The 25,972-nt window shown below is 38.6% G+C and overlaps 1 protein-coding gene across 1 annotated transcript in view; it reads right to left on the bottom strand.

Moving 5' to 3' along the window:
• The window catches only part of MALRD1 (MAM and LDL receptor class A domain containing 1), a 580,642-nt gene that overhangs the window by 383,205 nt on the left and 171,465 nt on the right, over window positions 1-25,972 (bottom strand). Inside the window, exon 19 of the mRNA XM_060192257.1 lies at window positions 5,819-5,906. Within this exon, the coding sequence (XP_060048240.1) occupies window positions 5,819-5,906 (88 nt within the window). The remainder of the gene's footprint in view (window positions 1-5,818; window positions 5,907-25,972) is intronic.

The following is a 25,972-nucleotide window of genomic DNA, read 5'->3' as shown; positions in this document are numbered from 1 at the left end:
ACATTATGGAGAACACTCAGTAATAGTAGCTAGGCTGCTGAACTTTCTCTGTATGAACGTATGAATAGGCTCTTGGCCCTGGCAATAGCAAATCATACCAAATATCTTTTAGTGCAATGACAGGTGAAGACACAGATGAAATTACCAAAAAAAAAAACCATTTAATTTACACTAAATCAAAGAAGTCCCAAAGACAAGGTCTGAAGATCAGTAGGAATTAAGGGAGTTCCTGATTCTGGCATTAGAAATGAGGGTCAAAATATAATTAAGCCTCATTTCCACTGAGCAAGTAAACTTTGTCCTGCTGCCATAATAAACCTAATATTTTGTCCTTTTTGTTTCCCATATTTATCACTCAAAGTATCAAGAGAGACATAAAGGGAAAGAATATTCTAGAAGTATTTAAGCTCCAAATCCTGCTGGAATAATTTACAAGACATTTCTAGGACTAAGTGACTTCTAGTGATTTATTCAGTAGACACTTATTAATAACATTCCTGTATGATATTCATGATAGGTGAAGTGAATTTAACTAAATATGCTACCACTGCCACAAAACCAGTCAGGTATATCATTCATTATAACTGCATGTCTGCATGTATGGCAGAGATTATAGCTCCATGGATGCTGCAATGACACTAGTCCTTTCACTCCTGTATTCAGAGCACAGTTTGTATTCAGAGGACCATGGAATATGGTGGGAAGGATGGGAGGGAGGGAGGAAGGCAGATGGACAAATGGAAAACATAACATAGGGAAAACACGTGACATGATGGGATAGGGGGAGGATAAATCTTTAAACTACATTTTCAGTTGTCAAAGCTGATGAGCTGCTGCCAAGATGAAGAAACACGCAAGATCTTTTTGGGTAACAAAACTTGGTATGAAGGCAATGAAATTTGTCATTTTCTGTTTCTTTGAATTTTGAGATTTAAACACTGAGATCCCTTGTGATCTAGCAATAATGGATGTCATGGAGTCATTAGACAAGGGACTAGAGAGAAGAGTAAAGCATTACCAGATTATAGTCACAACAGGACCAACCTCAAAATAAATAAAAATGCTGTAGGGAAATGTCAAGATGTATAATTTCCACTTCAAGACATACATTTCAGTAATTAAAGTGGAAGGACAAATTGGAAGTGCCTCTGGCACTGAGAAGAGAGAACAGTGAAGTTTTTGCTTTCATTCCAGGCAACTATTAAATCAATGCAGAGACATTTGGAAGGGAAAGCAAAGACCTGAGTGATATTAACTCAGGTAACTACAGGATTAGGAATTTGGGTGCTGCTGGGGAGCTGAACAAACTCCAATAAATAGTACTTTTATTTGTTAGCTCAAACTTTGGATGAACAATTAAGACTGTAATTTATAGTAGACAGGAGATGAAGAGGTTATCTTTATATACATGAAATTTAAATGACCTGAATCTGTACACAAGAGGTCTTAAAAGTCTGAAACAATTTAAGTAGACTCCTTTAAGTGATATCCTATTCTAGAAACTCCCAGACCTCCTTCTAGGAAGTCTACTACTATGAACTATAGCATGGAGTCAGACCTCTTGTTTCCTTGTAGCTAGTTAGCAGCACCATGAAAAGAAGAAGCTTGAGGACCGGGTATGCATGCTCAGTATGTCTTTGCAAGTTCATCTGTAGCTGTCCCAGAGCTACACTGTGGTTCACGGATGGTGGTGTGCATTTAGTGGGTCTCAACAAACACAAAGTAGCATGTATTCATCACTGTAGTATCACACAGGAGTAATTTCACTGCCCTAAAACATTTTTATTTATTCATCCATCTCTCTAATTCATGGCAAACATTAAGAATTTTATCCTGCTTTTATCTTTCCACCTTTCAGCCCCCAAGCTGCAGCTGCTATCATGATTCCATCTCAACTTCCCCGGGCAGATGACCTCACCAATGTGTCCAACTCCATCAGGACTCACAGAGAGAAGATAAGAAAGGGAGGGACACTTGGATGTAGTAATAGGTGTATGTGTGACTTGGAAAGGAAGAAAAGAGGGGACCATGGGGGAGGAGAGCAAATATATACAAACATAGACAGATAGTAGTAGAAATAATAGTTCATCCATATCTACAACCTTAAGAGAACTACTTGAGCATACAGTGCAAAGACTGACGACCCAGAACTCTGGTGGTGGGAATGGTACAGAGTTGTGCCTATAATCTTGGAATTTTGTAAATCAATAATAAAAAAAAAGTTTAAAAAAGAAATTTTGGGGGGTGAAAGGTAGTGCAGAGGGTTAAATGCACATGGCATGAAGCACAAGGTCTTGTGAAAGGATCCTGGTTTGAGCCCCAGGATCCCCACCTGAAAGGGGAGGGGGTGCTTCGTAGGTGGTGAAGCAGGTCTGCGGGTGTCTATCGTTCTCTCCCCGTCTGTCTTCCCCTCCTCTTTTGATTTCAAAATAAGATAGAGTTCGTTTCAACATGTAAATAAATGCAAGCTATATGATACTGGATATTTTAAGTATATGTAGTGTTTTTGATATCATTTGTTTTGCATCCTATTAAAACTACATTAACTCCAATTCCAACTTAAGATGAAAATTCCTCTCTTATAAGGAAATCACAGACATAGTTTAATAAATCACAAAAAGGAAATGAAGTGGTACAGGAGGTGGCACAGTAGATAAAGCATTGGACTCTCAAGCATGAGGTCCTGAGTTCAATCCCTGGCAGCACATGTGCTAGAGTGGTGTCTGGTTCTTTCTTTCTCTCCTCCTATCTTTCTCATGAATAAATGTAAAAAAATCTTTAAAAATAAGGAAATGAATAACTTCATTCTCTAAAAAGGAGACATTCTTTTTATTAGTATGTCTTAGAATGTATTAGAAAAGATCCAAGTCATCAAATACCACTCTACAAAATTAAAATTCTCATGCCAGAATGAGTGGGTCCCTGACTATACCCTCACATTGCCTTTCTTAAAGAAAGATGTCAGGAGAGAGAAAGAGATCTCATTTGGTCTTCCTCTTCCCATAAGGACACTAATTCTTTTTTTTAAATATTTATTAATTTTCTTTTGTTGCCCTTGTTGTTTTTTATTGTTGTTGTAATTATTGTTGTTATTGATGTCATAGTTGTTAGATAGGACAGAGAGAAATGGAGAGAGGAGAAGACAGAGAAGGGGAGAGAAAAACACCTGCAGACCTGCTTCACTGCTTATGAAGCGACTCCCTTGCAGGTGGGGAGCCAGGGACTCGAACCGGGATCCTTATGCTGGTCCTTGCACTTTGCACCACATGTGCTTAACCCACTGCGCTACCACCCGACTCCCAAGGGGACTAATTCTATCAGCAGAGCTGCACCCCCTTTTTTTTTTGCCACCAGTGTTATCACTGGAGTCCAGTGCCTGCACTACAGAATCCACCATTCCCAGAGGCCACATTTCCCTTCTTTTTTTTTAATTTCTATTTTTATTTGACAGGACAGAAGAAATTGAGAGGGAAGGAGGGGGATAGAGAAGGGGAAAGAAAGACACATGCAGACCTGCTTTACCACTCATGAAACATTCCCCTTGCAGATGGGGAGTATGGCTCAAACTCTGGTCCTTGCGCATGGCAATATGTGACCCATACGGGGTGCACCACCTCCTGACACTGAACTGGCCCTCATGACCTGATATAACTCTTAGTAACTTCCAAAGGTCCTACCTTCATATACCATTACATGAGAGAGTACACTTTCTTTTCTTTTTCTTTTTTTTTTTTGACTCCAGGGTTATTGCTGGGGCTTGATGCCTGCACCACGAATCCACTGCTCCTGGATCATATTTTTTTTCCCTTTTTGTTGACCTTGTTTTATTGTTGTTGTGGCTATTATTATTGTTGTTATTGATGTCATTGTTGTTGGATAGGACAGAGAAAAATAGAGAAAAGGGGAAGATGGTGGGGGGTAGAAATAGACACTTGCAGACCTGCTTCACTGCTTATGAAGCAATCCCCCTACAGGTGGTGAGCGGGGTGCATGAACCAGAATCCTTACGCTGGTCCTTCTGCTTCGTACAATGTGCACTTAACCCGCTGTGCTACTGCCCGATCCCCCTGAATGTACACTTTGTACACATGGATTTGGGGAGACATAGTCCCCAGTAAAGTTCATGCTTTCTTTCAGTCTATAACTACTAAGAAAAACTAAAGACACTACTAAAAAAAACTAGTGATGATAATTATCTCTTTAAGCAAACAATGTCACAGTTTTGCACATGAAACAAAATTATACTAGCTAAAGTCTTGACTCACTGAGAAGCAGAGACTGGTCTGCTTTGATCAGATCCTCTGTATCTTTAAGCCATAGGAAAACCAACCCTTCTACACATGGTTGATAAAATCTTCCTAAATATAAGATCAAGCTTCCACACAGACTCAGTTCTAATTCCTTGCTCTATGGATTCCTTATAACAAACAGGACAAACTCAGTTACCCTAATCTTTTGAATAAAAAGTATGTTCCAACTTTTCCATACTAGGAAGAGACAGGGAGTGGAAGAGATCACATTGAAGTTTCGCTCAGTGTGGTAGGGGCTTATTTATGCACAGAACAAAGCATCCAATGAGCTGTCTTGGGGGCTTAGGTCCTAGTTTACTTTGTTGTTGTTGTTGTTCATTCATTTTGTTCTGTTTTTTTCAGTTTTCATATGATTTATTGAACAAGAGGGAAAATGCTATATATATAATCTGTAGTGAAAGGAAATTTAAAAAATTACTTTTTGTCTGTAGGTGAACCTTCATTAACTAATTCCACCTCAGTGAAAATGACTGATAATCATGAGTGATATTTTAATTTAAAACCTATTTTTTAATTTGGAAAGCTAACACCCAATTCTTCTATGAGACCTACCTATGTTTTCAATGGGTCTTGTGGTTTCAATTCACAACTGCCTTTCTAATAAAATCAATACTCAAACCACAGAATTCAAAGAGCTTTAAAAATGCTACAGCCTTCTTCTAAAGATTCAAATGGTCAGACACTGATATTTCACAGCTCTGCCTTGATCCTGGAAGCCCCTGTACCTCCACCTTGGAACCAGTCTACTGGGCAGGGTAAATGGGGCAGTAGCCATATTGATGGTGGCTTGGGCTCCCTCTCTCTACTCTGTTTCATTCTCTGTACTGCAGCCCCAATGGTTCTCCCTAAGCTCAGAGTGGGAGACAATCAAAAAAAAAAAAAAAAAACCCAAACCACTGACATCAGACAAGTCTAAGTGAAAATCTCTGCCATGCCCGCAATGTCCTATTTTCATCCAGGTGACTTCTGATGAGAATTGACAGCTTAGTGCCGTTGATGAGCAGTCTGAGTTTATGGCTCAAAGAGGCATACGTGGTATCCTGTCACATTCTGGCTAGGTGCTGCTGGGCAGGTTATCAACTTTTCAACTTCCTCTCTGGAACTGAGACAACAAAGGCATCATCACTCCCATCCAAAATTGATCACAATCACATATGATACAACGAGACCCATAATGTAGAATCTTGAGAACTGATACACTGAACTTGCAAAAAAAAAAAAAAATACGGTAGTAAGCAAAATGTCTCTAAGACTTTGTGAGAGTACTGCAGCAGTTATAATTGGAAGGGCTGGGCACAGAACTGTGGTGAAGGGTGAGGTGGCACTATACCCTAAATAATGCGATCTTGGAAAGCAGCATTATTATATCACTGATGAAAATAAATTGATAAATTTTAAAAGTGAGAGTATTTTTGAATATTTGCGGAAATGAAATGCTGATTTTTATTGTCAGCTTTTCCAAGTAAACTGTTTTAGGAATATCTATATATTGAAATGTGCTTCCTTACCAGGATAGAGGGTACAGTCCATAAATGACAGATCATCAACTGCAATGTCTCCAGTAAAGCCATCTCCCACTGAGGCCTCCATCACAATCTAAGAAAAACAACAAATGTGTTACTGTGAAGGAAATTATACAAACTCATGGTGGAAAAAGAGCATCCATTTTATAAATAAAAAAATAAATACATGCATGCATAAGTAAATGAAATATTGTTGAATAATAAAAAAATAATTCATATTCTACATAAAGAGAATGCTCTTTCAATCATTAAGAAATTTTAAAAAAACTTTGTAGGGAACAGGGAGGTGGATCAGTAACAGCGCACATATCTTGCATCAGTGAAGCCCTAGGTTAAATTCCTGAACTCTCAAAATGGTGGGATAGTACAATGATATCTCTGTCTACCTCTCACATACACCACAAGCAAAGCACATTACAATTCATCTAGGCATCTTTTACCTATGGGAATACTTCTAATATCAAAGAGCTCCTTATCTTACACAGATCCATTAGATCCCTGAAGTTCATTCTCTTTAGAGTGAGGTTCAATTTTCTAACCTTTCAGTAGTAGCTACCGTACTTTTACACTAGTTCTAGGACTTAAACTTTTTTTTAATCTGACCCTATATCTGTAACCTCATAATTCACTTGTTTCCAAGATTAAACCATGTGATCTTTTGAGACACTCAATTTTCTATAATGGGTTCTTACTAAAACGTACTTTTTAAAAAGAACCTCACTGTTTCCCTCACACCAGCTGTATTCCATAACCCTCTATGAAAGTGACTAATCGTTATTAGATCGCCTTTAGAACCACATTAATCGCAGTGAACTCAGATGACATCTGTACTGTTCCAGGAGCAGTGATTCCACTAAATTCCAGCAAAATACAAAATACTGACAAACCACTCCAGTTTATGGCAGACTGTGATTAAGGCTGAGGTTTATTCTAATGGAATTAATCATGATAAATAATTTTAATACTTATGCAAATATGTTGCATACTTACTAGCAAACCTTCTATAATTTAATAATCGAGATTTTAAAGCAAATTTGGGCATAAAGGACATATTCTTTTTTCCCACTACTGTTGTGAATGTGCATCCTAGCCTGTTTACTCACAAGTGCTATATGTGGGAGTTGAAACGTCTTTTCATTTTCCAAATCCTATATTCTTACATAATTTACATATGTCCTAGGTGAAAGAAAATTTTATTTTATTTTATTTTTTTAAATATTTATTTTATTTATTTATTCCCTTTTGTTGCCCTTGTTTTATTGTTGTAGTTATTATTGTTGTTGTCGTTGTTGGATAGGACAGAGAGAAATGGAGAGAGGAGGGGAAGACAGAGAGGAGGAGAGAAAGATAGACACCTGCAGACCTGCTTCACCGCCTGTGAAGCGACTCCCCTGCAGGTGGGGAGCCGGGGTTCGAACCAGAATCCTTATGCTGGTCCTTGCGCTTTGCGCCACCTGCGCTTAACCCGCTGCACTACAGCCTGACTCCCGAAAGAAAATTTTAAAAGGTTAAATAACTAACCTTGACATCTTCCCTCAATTTTCAAGTCTGTTTTAAGGATTATCAGAATTTTCTACAGTTTGTCGCTAAGAAATTATTCCACTGGGGTAAAATGCACGCATCTGAGCAGTAGACTACATATTCCACTTAGCACCACGGAGAGAGCCCTTACCTTGCTTGGTGTACTGCCCAAATTCAAGTGCAGGCAACACACAGGAGCTGCCGCTGGCTCCAGGACAAGGTCCAATGCTGTGGTGTCTGTCTGTGCCTGCCTGTCTGTCTCTGTCTCTGTCTGTTTTTAATCTATCTAAATGAAAAACAGCTCCAGGCCCTGGTGCTACACACATATACATAAAACGATCATTTGCTATAACCTTAGGAACATGTAATGGGATCATCCACAAAATGTTCTGCTTTTTCCAATGGATGGCTTCAGATAAAATCTACCCTCTTCACCAACCGCAAAAGGAAAGGAGAGGCAGAGGACATGCAAAAAGAACACAAACTCAAATTATTCTCAATACACAAAAACAAAAGGCACTTAGAGTTTGGCAGAAAACACTAGCAAGAGAGTAATTTTTGCATCACTGAAAAGACTATAGTTGGGTTTCCAGAGGGGAAAAGGAAGAAGCAAAGATGGCTAGCTAGCAAATTTCTTGGATGTGTCTCACCCCACTGCAATGCAATAGCAGGATATGATAACAAAGGGCTCAGATGGTGCAAGAAAAAGTAAGATAAAGCACAGTTGATTCACAAATAAATACCTGCAAGCTAGCTTCAAAGATATATGACCACATGTAACCATACCAGTGTGAGGGCTCAACTCTTTTTAATTTTTTTATTATTTTTTTTATTTATTGGATAGAGACAGCCAGATATCAAGAGGGAAGTGGGTGATAGAGAGGGAGAGAGACAAAGAGATATCTGCAGCCCTGCTTCACCACTTGTGAAACTTTCCTCCTACAGGTGGGGACCGGGGGCTAGAATCTGGGTCCTTGAGCCTATAACATCTGCACTCAAACAGGTGGGCCCTGAGTTCAACTCTTCAAAGTAATATTTTTTCATTTTTTATTTGTTATTAATATGGGGTTACAAAATTATTAGATTACAGTGTATAGTTTCACACCACATCCACCACCAAAGTTGTGTCCTCAGCCTCCCAATTCCCAAAGATAACCACCATAGTTCTCACAAGTCATAGAAACAATTCGTCCACTTCTGTTTTTTGTGTTTGTTTGTTTTGTTTTTATAAGTTCATGTGTATCATCAGTTATCTAGATTCTATATATAATTGAAATCATATAGGACATTTATCTTTTATCACTTTACTTATTTGGCTAAGCAAAATCTCTTCCAGTTCCACTGATTTTGTTTCAAATAACAGTCTATCATCTTTTTTTAATTGCAGAGTAGTAGTCTATGGAATATATACCCTATAATTTCTTTAGCCAGTCATTTGTTGAAGCATTCAGGCTGCTTCCACTCTCTGGCTATTGTAAATAATGCAGCTAGGAACACAGGGGTTCCTTTTAATTAGTGCTTTAGTGTCCACTGGATAAATACCCAAGAGTGGTAATACTGGGTCATAAGGTACTTCCATTTTTGTTTAAGAACTTTCAATACAATCTTCCAAAGAGGCTGGGCCAGTTTTCATTCCTATCAGCAGTGAAGCAGAGTTCCTCTTCCCTACAGCTGTTCCAACACCTGTCATTTCCTGGTTTGTTGATGGAAGCCATTCTCTCAGGTGTGAGACGATATCTCACCATAGTTTTAATTTGCATTTCTCTAATGATGAGTGAAGTGGAGCATTTCTTTATGTGTCTGTGAGCCATGTGTTTCTTTTCTTTAGAAAACTGTTTATTACTTTGGCCCACTTGTTGTTGTTGTTGTTAATTTTTTTTACTGGGGAATTAATGGTTTACAGTCAACAGTGAAATACAATAGTTTGTACATGCATAACATTTCCACACAACAATACAATCCCCACTAGGTCCTCCTCTGCCATCGAGTTCCAAGACCTGACCCCCCCAATACACACACCGTGTCTTTTACTTTGGTGCAATACACCAACTCCAGTCCAAGTTCTGCTTAGTGTTTTCCCTTCTAAGCATGTTTTTCAACTTCTATCAGTGAGATCATTCCATATCCATCCTTTGCTTCTGACTTACCTCATTTAACATGACTTCTTCAAGCTCCATCCAAGAAGGGGTAAAGAAAGTGAATTCACCATTTTTAACAGCTGAGTAGTATCCCATTGTGTATATTTACCACAATTTACAAAGCCAGACAACTTTTTTTTTTTTATCTACTTTTACTTCTTTTGTAGATCTGTAACAATTCTGAATGGACATTTTTCAGTCACTTGTTGGTGTAATGTACAAACATCTTCTCCCACCTACTAGGTTCTGGCTATCTTCAAAGTATTCTTTTTGTAACATTTATATTGTCACAAATTAGAGTTAGTCAAATGTTCACATCTGAGTATATGCCATCTACAAGGCTATTGATGTTTAATGTCATGTTATGTGAGATATCTTCTTATTGCTTCTACCAATGAGAACATGGTAATTAATTCTAGGCAGAAAAGAGTTGGGTCTTATCATAAGACACCATTCAATTATATTTTTTACTAAAACGTCTTCATATCTTAATTCTCCCAACGGTAGCATTCTTAAGAAAAAATGAAAAGTAACCATCAATTTGTATGTGTAATTGCAAGTCATTCTCTTGAGTATAGTCAGACTTTCTTTTAGGTCTGTGGAGTAGTAGAAAATCACATTTGAGAAGAGAAGTTGCAATTGTTGAAATTTAATTCCATTTTTTGTCCTACATTTAATTTAGTCTTGAAAAAGCTTTATAAGTTATTCAAACAAAACCATTCCTAATAAAAATATTCACAAAACTAGTTAAATTAAGTGCCTATACTCTGGAATATTCCATTTCACTTATAGTGTTTTCCCAGAGTAAACTGCTAAAATAGTACAAATAGTATTGCAAGCAAAGCAGTATTGCTATTCTGGAATTTGTGGAGGCAAATTTTATTTCAAAGTTCTATTACAGATGACTTGAAGGCAACTGAAAATTCTAGCTTGATCTAAATGACATGCATAAGCTCTAGAAACCAATTCAACTTATATTACAACTGTCATTGGCTTGGAAATTTTTATAAAGTAACCCAGATCATCTAAGTTGTTCCTTTCATGGACTGCTGCATGTTTCAAATAAAGATAGAGTGCCCTTGTCAACTACATTGGAACTTTCAGTTCTAACATCACTGAATATTATATAAGGTTATAGAGACTTGTCTGAACCCATTCACTTCTATAATTAGAAAACTGAATTACTCAGAAATATTATAAACAATATGTAAACTACTATCATTATATATGTGCAAGATACAAATTAGCCATAATTTTCACCTCATAGAGAACTGTTTCCCTGTAAGAAAGAAAAAAAATGAGATCAATTCAACCTGTAATTACATATTTGAAAAAGGATACACAATTGCAGCATTAAGTACCAATTTCAATATAATATAGCACACACAGACTTGAATAAAGGAATTCCTGCTAAAAATTATGAAAAACACATGTATTATTTGGAGCTACTGGAACTCCAATGCACTGCTGTTGAGAATCCAAAATGGTTCAGCTACTTTGAAAGCCATCTGACAGCTTCCCATAAAATTAGAGATATGTTTCCATATGTTTTGGAAATAAGACTTTTTTTCACACCTAGGAGAAATGAAGACAGGCCTAAGTAAAAATACCCAGTCACAAAGCTTACTAAAGCCTTATGATGTCTAAAAGCTGTAAATAAACCCAAATACTGCTCAATCAGTAAACAGAGTATGGCAGATCCATACAATAGAGTAACATACAGTCATCAAAACAAGCAATCTACTGACACATGCAAAATATTTGAACCTCAAAAGCATCATGTCATTGAATGAACCCTGACTCAAAGCCATAAGCTTATTCCATATCTATTCCATCCCAGAAAAGACTGATCTATATAAATCAGGTCAGTGTTGACAACTGCTAGGAGAAAGGAATTGGTTATATAGAGGAAAAGAGAATTTGGTGGGGTGATGAAAAAAATTTTTTTTCCCTAATCTTGTCTATGGCAGTGACCACAGGATTGTGTTAGTTTATTGAAATTCACAAAGCTTCTCACTAAAGCAGGATAAATGTTACATGTATATTATATCTCACTAAACAAATAAAGGTAGGGCAGGGTGGTGGTACACCTACTTGGGTGTATATGTTATAATGCACAAGGGCCTGGGTTTGAACCCCCCAGTCCCCACCTACAAAGGGAAAGCTCTGAGAGTGGTGAAGCAGTGTTGCAGCTGTCTCTCTGTCTCTCTCTATCATCTCCTTCCCTTTCAATTTCTGGCTGTCTCTATCTAATAAGTAAAGACAATAAGAGTTTTTTAAAAACAAAAGCACTTACTCTATAGTCATTCCTGTAATAGCTCAACTATTACTTTCACTGTTTTCTAAATAGCTAATTTAGACCTTATAATTAGTATACAATAAACTAAAATTATCTCAGATTTTCCAATTTACCTATGAAAAGTATTTCTTGAAAATTTTTTTACAAATAAAAAATCTTCTCGCCAATAATTTTCTACATTTCTGATTGTCTGTTTTCCATTTTTGTGTCCATCCACTTTTATTTGGTCTTAGTATAATTAAAAATTCAGAAACAAGGAAATGAAGGATATTATCAAAATTCTCTTTTGGCCTGATTTTGTACTGGAGTAGAAGCAGACATATTCAAACTCCTCTGTGAATACATTCAAACTACTCTCGAACATTTTGCTATGTAACTCAGAACTGGGGAGTAGGTGGTGGTGTGGAGGGGACCTCCAGGGAGATAGCTTGGATCTCACAATTTCTAAGCTAAGTACTTAAGGAAATGTTTGTTAGATTCAACATGAAAATGTTTTTTAATCATCTTGAGAAATTTTTTATGTAACCCTGAAACCATTCTCTAGGAAATATAAACTCAGACAAACCTGACAAAGTTTATATTTCTCTCTGACCCTGGTTACATCACACGCCAAAATGAGGCAGAGTAAGTGTTTTCCCATTCTGATACTTCACACATGAAAAGCACTTACCCTTAACCAGAGAACAGGAGAATCATGTCTAAACTGTGCATATGGATGGCCTCACATATGCATGGGATATTGATAAATGAAACACAGAAACTTAAGAAAAATTAAAAGAGTAGCCAAACTACCTCTCAAACTTTGTGAGAACTTTGCTAGTTGTGTGGTGGTAGTGGTGACATTGAGGGAAAGGGAACTTTAGTGGTTGGTGTGGTGTGGCATTACATCTGTTCCATCTTATAACCTTGTAAGCCATTATCAAATCACTAGTGCAAATTATATTTTTAAAACTACATATCCCGGGCACAGAAGTGGATAGCAAAGATGAAACTGTGGACCTTATTGAGAAAAAATAAAATTCTAGAAAAGCTAAGTAATACCTGTACAATAAAAGGAAGACTTCAAAGGAAAAAAAAATACCTCTTTGGATTGACATTCTATGTTCAGGAAAATTAACGGCATTTAAAATTTTTTTGCAATAACACTGCATTTCTCCATAGCCGATATCTGGTGTTTAACATATAGCTTGCCAACAAATTTTGATCTGAGAATCTGAGTGACATCTACTCTAGTATTATGCCAATGGTTTCCATAGTTACTGAGAAAGGAAAAAAAAATCTATCCTGCATTAAAATCTCACTAATCAGGGCAGCAAATGTTAAATAGCAATAACCAGCATCTAGGGTTTAGTTAAACCCAAACAGTGCTTTCAAGTCAAATGGAGATTCTAGTTATTTTAAGAAGGCCATTTCACAAAGAGCTACTGCCACCAGCAGTTGTGGTCCCCATCACTTTGAACTGCACAGATAACATTAAGGCTGAATGTCAGCTGCCATTTACTATATAATCCCTGACCTACTTCTCTCAATTCATGCCCCTTGCTTGGTTCCCATGGCTTTCTGGGTTTGCAATTCTTGGTGCACGTTGTTAGGGCAGAGCCCCTGAAAAGTCAGAGACTTGGCTCAAAAGCTAAGACATACCTGTCATTGTTAGTGTGTATGTCCTAGCAAACAGTAACAGAGACAACAAAAAATTATCAGCCAGATGAACACCTTCCACTGCCTTTTCAGTTCTCAGAAAGCACTGCTCTGTGGGGCAGATGTATTTCTGAACCTGTGGGAGGTTTTCAGAAGGAGATTCTCCACTAATATCCTGTCTACAGTTAGGAGACTCGAGCTACAACAGACCACTGAAACATCTGTTCATCTCACCCAGATAGATTAGTTTGGAATATAAACAAATGTCTTGGGACTTTAAAAAGGTGGGAGGAAATACACTCTCTGATTGGAAGATGAATTCTGTGTACGACAGAAAATCCATGCAGAACTGTCTTCCAGAAGCAAAATCAGATACACTACACACCATTGATCGATTTAATCTGTAGGACAGCTGTGACTCCTTAGTGAATGTGTAAAATGAAATGCTTATATGTATCCTGCTCTCCTTGTATATAATGCCTCATTTTATTTTAAAAAATATTTTATTTTAATGAGAGAAAGAGAGAGGGAGAGAGAGGGGGAGAGAGGGGGAGAGAGAGAGAGGGAGAGGGAGAGGGAGAGGGAGAGGGAGAGGGAGAGGGAGAGGGAGAGAAACCAGAGCACTGCTCAGCTCTGGCTTATGGTGGTCCTTAGAACCTCAGGCATGTAAGATTTTTCATAACCATTAGGCTGTCATCCCAGCCTCTCATTTGCTACTATACTGAACTGGGTGAGTCTAACTTATTAGAGACTCTCAGAAACAGCCATCCAGCTGCTGCTAAATCAGCTTCTTTTCCACACACAAAATCTTTTTCCCACCATGGCTTTCACAGTGCTGAGGGTAGAAATAAAAAATAATAAAAATAAAGAAACATCCAAGAAGGAGGATGTGGTTGGAAAAATGAAGTCATTCAACATTTCATTCATGTTTCTTTATTTGGAAATTCTCTGAGTTATTCTACTTGATTTAAAAACAGAAACAAAGAGGGCAGCACATGGCACAAAGAGCAAGGACTCGCGTAAGGACACTAGTTCTAGCCCAGCTCCCCACCTGCGGGGTGGGGGGGGTCACTTCACAAGCAGTGAAGCAGATCTGCAGGTGTCTTTCTGTCTTACCCTCCTCTCATGATTTTTCTCTGTCCAATCTGACAACAATAATAACAATAACAATAATAATAAGGGCAATAGCAACAACAAAAAATGGGAAAAATGGCGTCCAGGAGCAGTGGATTCTTAGTGCAGACACTGATCCCCAGCAATAACCCTGGAGGCAAGGAAAAAAAAAAAACTAAGGATTCAGGTTAGACAAGAGTTCTAGGATTCAGGTTAGACAAGAGTTGCTTTCCATGCTCTGTAAAGGGTGGGCAAAGGAAAGGTTATTCCAGCTGAGTTTCTCTCTCTCTCTGCTAGTTTATATTACAAGCAAGGCAATATTTGAGTGAGCTTTTTTACTCTTCCAACATATACCAGTGTCTTTCTGGAACTTGCCTAGATGGGTTTTAAACGTTGATCGATTGGAAAGTAATTTGATACTTGAAATTCTTCAAACGCATACAGTATTTTTAAACATCCTCTGGGGACTCATAGAGCATGTAACCCATTTCACATCTCATCAGTTATTTGAATGAGGACAAACAGTTCTCAATTTCTTCACTCCTAAGAATTTATATTGAACCCATTTCATTAGAAATTACAAGAAGCAATTAGTAGCAGAAAGTCTAGTTGATGCTAGAGAAGGAAAAAAAGGTACAAAATTATTGATCTGAACATTCACAAAATTGTTTCTATTAATTTAAAATCATGCAAAAGTTGAAACAAGATTTTACCAGAAAAGTGTCCCAGTGACTCCTTCACATATGTCAAAGTGAAATTCTCATTTAAGACACGTAGTTCTATTTATTTGTTTCTGTAGCACTGGGGCCACAAGCAGACACAATTCCACCACTCCTGCTCTTTTTATTTTAGAGAGTGAGAGAAAGAAGTACACTACAGCATGTACACTGTCTGTGCAATTCACCTTAGAGCTGGCCATGGTGCTCTGGGGTGGTACCAGGGGAATAAACCCAGAGCCTCACACATGCATGCCACTGCTGAGAGACCCCAGGCCCAGCCGCTTATCTTATGTATGTGTATGAGTGTGTGTGAGAGAGAGAGAGAGAGAGAGAGAGAGAGAGAGAGAGAGAGAGAGAGAGAGAGAAAGAAAAGGAGGCTACCAAGTGAGCAAAGAGTAGTGAGTGAAGCACTATTCCACCATCCATGGAAGTCCCTCAGTGTTGTCCCCACCTGACAGTGGGGATTAACAAAACACAGAGTCTCACTAATGGTAAGGCATACACTTTATCTCCCCCAAGATATTCCCCACCTCCTGAAATTCTTTTTTCATTTTAAAATTATTTTTATTTTTTATTTGAGAGACCAGATAGATATTGAGAGAAAAGGGGTGGACAGAGACAGAAAGAGATATAAGGGAGACCTGCAACACTTGTTTCACTATTTTTGAAGCTTTTTTTCCTTTTAAAAATATTTATTTATTTATTCCCTTTTGTTGCCCTTGTTGTTTTATTGTTATAGTTATCATTGTTGTTGTTGATGTCGTTGTTAGATAGGACAGAGAGAAATGGAGAGAGGAGGGGAAGACAGAGGGGAGAGAAAGACAGACACCTGAAGACCTGCTTCACCACCTGTGAAGCAACTCCCCTGCAGGTGGGGAGCCAGGGGCTCGAACCAGGATCCTTAAGCCAGTTCTTTTCACACCACCTGTGCTTAACCCACTGTGCTACCGCCTGACTCCTACTTAGGAAGTTTTTTACCTGCAGGTGGGAACAGGAGCTTGAGCCTGGGTCCTTGTGCATGGTAACATGAGCACTCAACCAAGTGTGTCACCACTGGCCCCCATTAAATAGAGATTTTTAATTTTATTTGTTGATTGATTTTTTATAGGACAGAGAGAAATTGAGGGAGGTAGAGAATGAGAGACAGAGAGACACCTGTAGCACTGCTCCTGAAGCCTTTCCTGCAGGTGGGGACTGGGGGCTTGAACCCAGGTCCTTGCACAGGATAACATGCACTTCACCAGGTTTGTCACTGCCTGGTCCCTCCCCCTAAATTTCTTAAATGTTATTTTTTCAATCAATATTTTCTCAAACCTCTACACCATTAATGTCTGAAGGAATGGAACTCTAGTTTATAGTTTTAGCATAGGGTAAGACATTTTACAAAAATAACTACACATCTCTCATTTTCTTTGTGAATTTCCAAGTATGCCCCATTTCTATATGGCAACTTAAATCTGATCCAGACCTGAAGTGAGAAAATCCAGGTGACTGATTTGACTGACTGGTTGGCTGACTGACTGAGTGACTAACAGACTGAATGACTGATTGATTGATTTGATGGACTAATTTTACGAGAGTTGCTTCTCAGTTCTGACTGTGGTGGTACCAGGAATTGAACCTGAAACATCTATGTATGAAGTATAAAATCTGTTGTATGATTTCTGTGCTATCTTCTCAGCTCAAGGACATAGATTTAAGCCCTAACAAAACACATTTGTTCTTAGTTTTACAACAGAAAATCCCATAAGGTTCATCCAGCAGTTATTGCCATAAATTTAAAACTCTTTTCTGACCAGTACTTTTAAGGTTACTTCATCAGAAAAGCCTACCCTTACACTTAAGCAGTGGCTATATTATTTTTCCCTACGGAAGTCTCACAGGGGGCAGGTGGTGGCACACAGAGTTAAACAGACATAACACAAAGCACAAGGACATGCACAGATCCTGGTCTGAGCCTCTGGATCCCCACTTGCAGGAGTGTCTCTTCAGAGGTGACGAAGAAGGTCTGCAGGTGTTTCTCTCTCTCTCTCCCTATCTTCCCCTCCCCCTCCTCAATTTCTCTCTCTCCTATCCAAAACAATTTTAAAAATGCCCCAAGAGCAGTGGATTCATAGTGTAGGCACCGAACCCCAGTGATGATAACCCTGGAGGCAAAAATAAAATAAAATAAAATAAAATAAAATAAAATAAAATAAATACCCACACATGTCAATTGCATCGGTATTTGCACACTATATCTGTCTCTTCTAAGAGACTCAAAATACAAACTCCATGAAAGCATGCACAGTGAACACTTTCACATTTTAGGGAACACTAAACTTTAACTTCACCAAAAATGATTAGCATTACCTTGATGCCACATTATACCATCCACCTATTTCATATTTCACTGGTACAAAATTATCAAATAAATAAACACACAACATGTGCTGATTTGCATTACTATTTCAAATTTGGTGGTGAGAATGGTGTTTATGTACACTCCTATTAACTTGTAGTCATATAAATCATTAATTAATTAATATGAGAGGGGAAAAATTAATTGAATGTCTCAAACTTTTTAATGCACAGACCATAGGCTGAGTTTTTGAAATGCTGACTCTTTTAAAAGCTCCGAAAGGAGGATGGACAATATACTCTATCTTCCACCTGAGGAAGATGGGTCCTGATATTGGGGCAGCTTGGAACGTTCCTACTCATGACCACAGAATGTGAGCTCAGATCTACAAGGATGCAGAGGTCACATAGGCTCCTAAGTCAAATATGGAACCCAGATCAGATCAAATCGATGGGGTTTACAGTCAACAATATTTATACCCCTTTCCCATATTTGGGAGCTACTCTCTCCCTTGATCCTGCTTTCTGGTCCTTCCGCCAGCCATGACATCATCTCCCCAGACAATAACTTGGGTCCACCTGCATATCAGATGTCAAGCTCAGAAAACAAACAAATAAATAAAAAACAAACACTAATATAGTCACTGGCCCTTTGGAATAGAACTAAAATAGGCCTACTAACTATCTACAAAACGGAGACCCCCGCCCCAACCCTTCATCTGAACTATTCTAGCCTTTAGGTTCATGATTAATCAACAATTTGTTTGGCTTTATATGTTAAATCTTCTTTCAGCGACCAGGTTCCAGATGCTACTGTGATGCCAACTGGACTTCCCTGGGCAGACAACCCCACCAAAGTGTCTTGCTGCTCCACTTCCCCAGAACCCCGCCCCACCAGGGAAAGATAGAGGCAGGCTGGGAGTATGGATCAACCTGTCAATGTCCATGTTCAGCGGGGAAGCAATTACAGAAGCCAGAACTTCCACCTTCTGCACCCCATAATGTCCCTTGGTCCATACTCCCAGCAGTATAAAGAATAGGAAAGCTATCAGGGGAGGGGATGGGATATGGAGTTCTGGTGGTGGGAATTGTGTGGAGTTGTACCCTCTTATCCTATGATTTTTGCCAGTGTTTCCTTTTTACAAATAAAACTTATACATATAAAAAGAACCTTCTAAGCTGTGAATGAATCTTGCTTCTTATTTGAAGTATGTGAGATTTTACATTGTTCCCAGGACAGAGTCAGAGAAGAGGAGAGAGGGAGAGAGTGAGAGAGAGGAAGAGAGAGGGAGAGAGAGAGAGAGAGAGAGAGAGAGAGAGAAACCACTATCACTGGAAATTTCCCTAGTGCCATTCAAGATGTTCCCATGTGGTACCAGAACTTGAACTCAGGACTTCACACATGGCAAGGCACATGATCTACCATATGATCTAGCTCCTGAACTGCCTTTTTATAATTTTTATTTTTATTTTCCCCTTTTTGTTGCCTTTATTGTTTATCATCATTATTGTTATTATTGCTGTTGTTGTTGTTGGATAGGACAGAGAGAAAGTGAGAGAGAAGGTGAAGATAGAGAGGAGGAGAGAAAAAGACACCTGCAGACCTGCTTCATCACCTGTGAAGTAACTCCCCTGCAGGTGGGGAGCTGGGGGCTGAACTGGGATCCTTATGCCGGCCCTTGCGCTTCGTGCCATATGCGCTTAGCCCGCTGTGCCACAACCTGTCTCCCCTGAACCTTCTTTTTTTAAAGATTTTATTTATTTATTAATGATAAAGACAGGAGGAAAGAGAGAAAGAACCAGGCATCACTCTGTGCTGATGGAGACTGAACTCAAGACCTCATGCTTGAGAGTCCAATGCTTTATCCACTCTGCCACCTCCCGGACCACCTGAACTTTTTTTTATGTCTTCATGTCTCTATCTTTTTTTTAATGCAGTATTGTTCCTGACTTCTATTTATTTCATATGATTTTTCTGTGTCTTTCCCCAATATCTATATTTAGTTATATTCACATTTGAAGATTGCTTCTAGAATCATACACCTAGAATTTTTCAGTTTTTTTTAATGAACTAAATGCTCATCACCTTTACCACTAAGGACCTGAATATCAAAATCCCAAGGGAATATATTGCCTAATACCTGTGAGAATCGCTACTCGCCAGAGGCACAAAGCAAGTGCTGGAGCGGAAGTGCAGTGAAAACAATCTTTATGCGCTGGGGTGGGAATGTAAACTGGAAAACATCATGGAAAAACTGTATGGAGATTTTCCTAAGAGTTGAAAACAGATACTCCATAGAACCCAGTCATCTCATTTCTGGTTTTAACTCCAAATTACAAAAACACTAATTTGAAGAGACGTAGGCACTCTCATGTTTGCTGCAGTATTTGCTACAAAAGAAAGGAGGACAGAAACAACGCAAGTGCCTGTCAATTGACAAATGAAGATGTAGTTTATGTACACAACACATCTGTAGTCATCCATAAAAGCTGGCAAATCTTGTCATTTGCAACTAAATGGATGAAGCTCAGGGACATTATTCTTAAATAAGCTAGACAGAGAAGACAGACACCTGTGTGATTCTGCTCATGTATATACATCTAGAGACCAGATAAAACAAACAATTTGATGTAGTCCCATTGATTTGTTTCTGCTTTAGTCTTCCTTGCAATTAAGTTTGTTTCATCAAAAATGCCCTTGAGGTTTAGGTGGGAAAGTGTTCCACCAATGTTTTCCTCTATTTGATAGTTTCTGGTCTAACATCCAGGTCCTTGATCCATTTGGAGTTGATTTTTGTTTCTGGCAAGATAAGGTTGTTCAATTTCATTCTTCTTCATGTTTCGACACAGTTTTCCCAGCACCATTTATTGAAGAGAGCCTCCTTCTTCCATTTAATACTTTGGTTCCCCTTATCAAAGATTAGATGTCCATAGGTGTGGGGGTTTAGGTCTGAGCTTTCAATTCTGTTCCACTGGTCAGTGTGCCTATTTTTGTTCCACTACCAGGTTGTTTTGATGATGAAAGCCTTATAATATAGTTTGAGATCTGGCAGGGTGATGCCTCCATTTCTGTTTCTTTTCCTCAAGACGGTTTTGGAAATTCTAGGTGTTTTCTGGTTCCAGATAAATGATTGTAGTTTTTGTTCTATTCTCTTAAAGAAGCTTGGTGGAACTTTGATAGGTATCACGTTAAATTTGTATATGGCTCTGGGGAGAATATTCATTTTGATGATATTTATTCTTCCAATCCATGAGCATGGGATGTCTTTCTATTTCTTGGTATCAGTTTCCTTGAATAGTGACTCATAGTTTTCAGTATACAAGTCTGTCATTTCTTTGGTCAGCTTTACTCCTAGGTATTTTATTGATTTTGCTGCAACAATGAATGGGAGTGATTTCTGGATGTCTTCTTCTTCAGTTTTAGTGTTTGCATAGATAAATACCACTGATTTTTGTACATTGATTTTGTAGCCTGACACCTTGCTGTATTGCCTAGTAACTTCCAGTAGTTTTCTGTTGTATTCTTTAGGTTTTTCTATGTATACTATCATATCCTCTGCAAATAGTGAGAGCTGGACTTCTTCCCTTCCAATCTTGCAATCTTTCAGTTCCTTTGATTTCTTTCTCTTGCCTGATTGCTATGGCAAGAACTTCCAATACTATGTTGAAGAGTAATGGTGATAGTGGACAGTCCTGTCTAGTCCCTGATCTGAGGGGAAATGTTTTCAGCTTCTGTCCACTGAGTATTATGTTGGCTATAGGTTTGCTATATAAGGGACTTTTTAAAGTTAACCCAATTACCAAATAATGTGATGATAATAATAACTATCCATTGTCTTCTTGAACCCTAAGACAGCAGGAACCTCACATTTCCACTATACAGCCTATATTTCCCCCCGTCCTGGAACCTTCGGGTGGGGTACACTTTCCTGCATGCTTCTCTCAATTCATATCAAATAATATTGCATCTGCCGATCACAACCTAATCAACACAAGTGCCACCCCAGCATGCTTCACTTCAGACTGTGTCCAGAGACTTCAGGTGTGGAATGACAACCTTTCAGCTTCATCACTTAGGTGAGACCTTTCCTTTCATAGTATTCTCTAATTCCATTCCAGGTGATCCACTCCCTAATAAAGTCCCTAAACCTAGATATAGACCAAGTCCCCTGAGATAGAGCATATGTTCACATGTGTCCATAAACCAGGGAAAAAAATATACCTGAAAGCAGAAGTACGCAAAAGTCTGCAGAAAGTACCCCGCCCCCCAACACTTCATCTGCACTATTTCAGCCTTTAGGTCCATGATTGTTGAACAAAATTTGTTTGGCTTTGTATGTTAACTCTCTTTTCAGCCACCAGGTTCCGGATGCCAGCATGATGCCGACCAGAATCCCCTGGACTGATGACCCCACCAATGTGTCCTGGAACTCCACTTCCCCAGAGACCCACCCTACTAGGGAAAGAGAGAGGCAGACTGGAAGTATGGATCGACCAGTCAACGCTCATGTTCAGCAGGGAAGCAATTACAGAAGCCAGACCTTCCACCTTCTACCTTCTCCCACAACAACCCTGGGTCCATACTCCCAGAGGGATAGAGAATGGGAAAGCTATCAGGGGAGGGGATAGGATATGGAGATGGTGGGAATTGTGTGGAGTTATATCCCTCCTATCCTACGGTTTTGTTAATGTCTCCTTTCTTAAATAAATAAAACAAACAAACAAATAATATATATATATATATATATATATATATATATATATATATAGAGAGAGAGAGAGAGAGAGAGAGAGACTATAAGACCAATTCATATTTTCCAGAATGGGAGGGTTGTAAGAGGGATGAATAAATTGGGACTAAGGGGGAAAGTTACATTGGGAGAACAGAATGGAACTTTTAGGGAGCAGAATGTAATTTACACAAATGTTGCTTTTCTGTGATAAACACCTGAAAAGTACATGTTATAATAAAATGCTGCTTGAAATTTAAAATCACCTATGTCCCCCTTAAGTGAAACCCAGAGTGTTTAAAGTAACATGGCCACAGGTCCATAGAGATGTTACTGGTAAGATGATAATCTAAACATTCTAAAGAGTATCAATTGGGCTTTAATCAGACTTTTGCTTTTCATTTTTGTTTTTACTTACTTTCATTAGCATAGAAGCTTTTCTGAATCAGATAATGACAAATAGCAATTAAATGACAGAGGATATTATATAAATTATAAAAGATCAATTTAGATAACTCTCTAATAATTCTGATTTCAAATATATAATATCTATATTTAGTCACTGCAACTATTAATAATGTCTCCGCATGTTACACTAGATTTTTTATTGCATATAATCATTATGTAATTGAACATCATATCTAGCATAGATGAGAGTCAACTAACACTACATGAACTAATACTAGGGGCCCTCCCAACTGGACAGTCATTTGCCATGGCACGTGCAGGACTCAGGTTTTAGGCAGGACTCCAACTGCAGTGAAGGAAGTTTCAGTGTTGTGGTCTCTTTCACTCTTTCCCTTGCTCTTTTTATCTAAAGCAATAATAATAACAACAGTTATAAACAGCTTGTCTTTCCCATTTAAATTCTAATTTCACTTTAGTTAAAATAATAGTTGCTTTTGGAACCAATATCTTATGCCATTTTGTTCTTTAAAAATTATAAAATGCTGCACATCCAAAGAAACTATTAAACAAACAGAGAGACCCCTCACAGAATGGGAGAAGAGCTTCATATGCCAGACATCAGACAAGAAACTAATCACCAAAATATATAAAGAGCTCAGCAAACTTAGCACCAAAAAAGCAAATGACCCCATCCAAAAATGAGCAGAGGATATGAACAAAACATTCACCTCAGAGGAGATCCAAAAGGCTAACAAACATATGATAAACTGCTCTAGGTCACTGATTGTCAGAGAAATGCAAATTAAGACAACACTAAGATACCACCTCACTCCTGTAAGAATGGCATACATCAAAAAGGACAGCAGCAACAAATGCTGGAGAGGATGTAGGGACAGAGGAACCCTTTTACATTGCTGGTGGGAATGTAAATTGGTCCAGCCTCTGTGGAGAGCAGTCTGGAAAACTCTCAGAAGGCTAGACATGGACCTTCCATATGATCCAGTAATTCCTCTCCTGGGGTTATACCCCGAGGACTCCATAACACCCAACCAAAAAGAGGTGTGTACTCCTATGTTCATAGCAGCACAATCCATAATAGCTAAAACCTGGAAGCAACCCAGGTGCCCAACAACAGATGAGTGGCAGAGAAAGCTGTGGTATATATACACAATGGAATACTATGCAGCTATCAAAAACAATGAACCCACCTTCTCTGACCCATCTTGGACAGAGCTAGAAGGAATTATGTTAAGTGAACTAAGTCAGAAAGATAAAGATGAGTATGGGATGATCCCACTCATCAACAGAAGTTGATTAAGAAGATCTGAAAGGGAAACTAAAAGCAGGACCTGATCAAATTGTAAGTAGGGCACCAAAGTAAAAAACCCAGTGGTGAGGGGTAGGCATGCAGCTTCCTGGGCCAGTGGGGGGTGGGAGTGGGCGGGAGGGATGGGTCACAGTCCTTTGGTGGTGGGAATGGTGTTTATGTACACTCCTAGCAAAATGTAGACATAAATCAGTAGTTAATTAATATGAGAGGGGGAAAATCAATTGTATGTCTCAAAGTTTCTCAAAACACAAACTGAATCCTTTTAATATATAGGCTGTGTATTTGATATGCGGACTCTCTCAAAAGCCTAGACCAAGTAGATTAGAAGCATCCAATAGCACAGCTATATACAAGATACTGGATACTGTACAGCAAACCATAACAAAAGGACTTTTCAAAGTTAACCCAATTAACAAATAATGTGACGGTAACATTAACAATCGATTTTCTTTTTGAACCCTAAGCAGCAGGAACCTCAGATCTCCACTATAGAGCCCCTACTTCCCCCAGTCCTGGAACCCTTGGATAGGGCCCACTTTCCCGTATGCATCTCCCAATCCAAACCAAATAATATTGCATCCGCCGATCACAACGTAACCAACGCAACGATTGCCACCTCAACATGCTTCACCTCAGACTGTGTCCAGAGACTTCACGTGTGGAATGACAACCCTTCAGCTTCATTACTCGGGTGAGACCTTTCCTTTTATAGTACACTCTAATTTCATCTCAGGTAGTTCACTTTCTAACAAAGTCCCATAACCTAGATATACACCAGTTTCTGTGAGAGAGAGCTATGTGCACACGTATCCATAAACTACTGCAAAATATATACCTGAAAGCAGTAGTACACTAGAGTTTGCAGTAAGTACCTCCCTAACACTTCCTCTCCACTATTCCAAGCTTAGGATCCATGATTGCTCAACAAATTGTTTGGCTTCATATGTTAACTCTCTTTTCAATCACCAGGTTCCAGATGCCACCAGGATGCTGGCCAGGCTTCCCTGGATTGAAGACCCCACCAATGTGTCCTGGAGCTCAGCTTCCCCAGAGACACACCCTACTAGGGAAAGAAAGAGGCAGACTGGGAGTATGGACCGACCAGTCAACGCCCATGTTCAGCGGGGAAGCAATTACAGAAGCCAGACCTTCCACCTTCTGCAACCCTCAATGACCCTGGGTCCATGCTCCCAGAGGGCTAGAGAATGGGAAAGCTATCATGGGAGGGGGTGGGTTATGGAGATTGGGTGGTGGGAATTGTGTGGAGTTGTACCCCTCCTACCTTATGTTTTTGTTCATTAATCCTTTCTTAAATAAAAAATTTTAAAAAAATAAAAAATTATAAAATGTTATTGGAAATACGTATTTTCAGTATTCCCTATTGTCAAGTGCAGGCATATTCTGCAACTGTTCTTCAGATTGTACATCCTCAAAATAGAAGTCTGATTAAAGTTACTTTTCTTATTATGTATATGTAGAAATTATATTAAAAATCACTACTGCCAAAATGGTATCTGAGAGTATTTTGGTTGTTAACTTTAATATAAGCATTATAATGTAGGGTGAGAGGAATCTAACTCATAAAATTCAGTGATTTTACAAACATTAGGACTCAAAATAAAACACACACAAAACAAACAGTCATAAGTAAAAGAGATGAGTCACACAAAGGAATATCCATACTTGTAGAAGAACACTTAACATAATAACTAAACTTCCCTTCCTCACTGCTTAGCAAAGTGTGTAATTTTAATTTTAGAGATCTAGAGTAAAATTTACTTGCTATTTTATACTGTAGGAAGTCTGTGAAAATTCAAGTTAGACTTGAATCTTTAAGAGAAATTTTGCTAGGAAGTTTTTTTGTCTGAGTTTATATGAATGCTTTAACCACTTTATTAAATTT

This window comes from Erinaceus europaeus, chromosome 6 (genome assembly GCF_950295315.1).
Source record: "Erinaceus europaeus chromosome 6, mEriEur2.1, whole genome shotgun sequence".
NCBI lineage: Eukaryota > Metazoa > Chordata > Mammalia > Eulipotyphla > Erinaceidae > Erinaceus > Erinaceus europaeus.
This window is presented reverse-complemented; position numbering and strand designations above follow the sequence as displayed.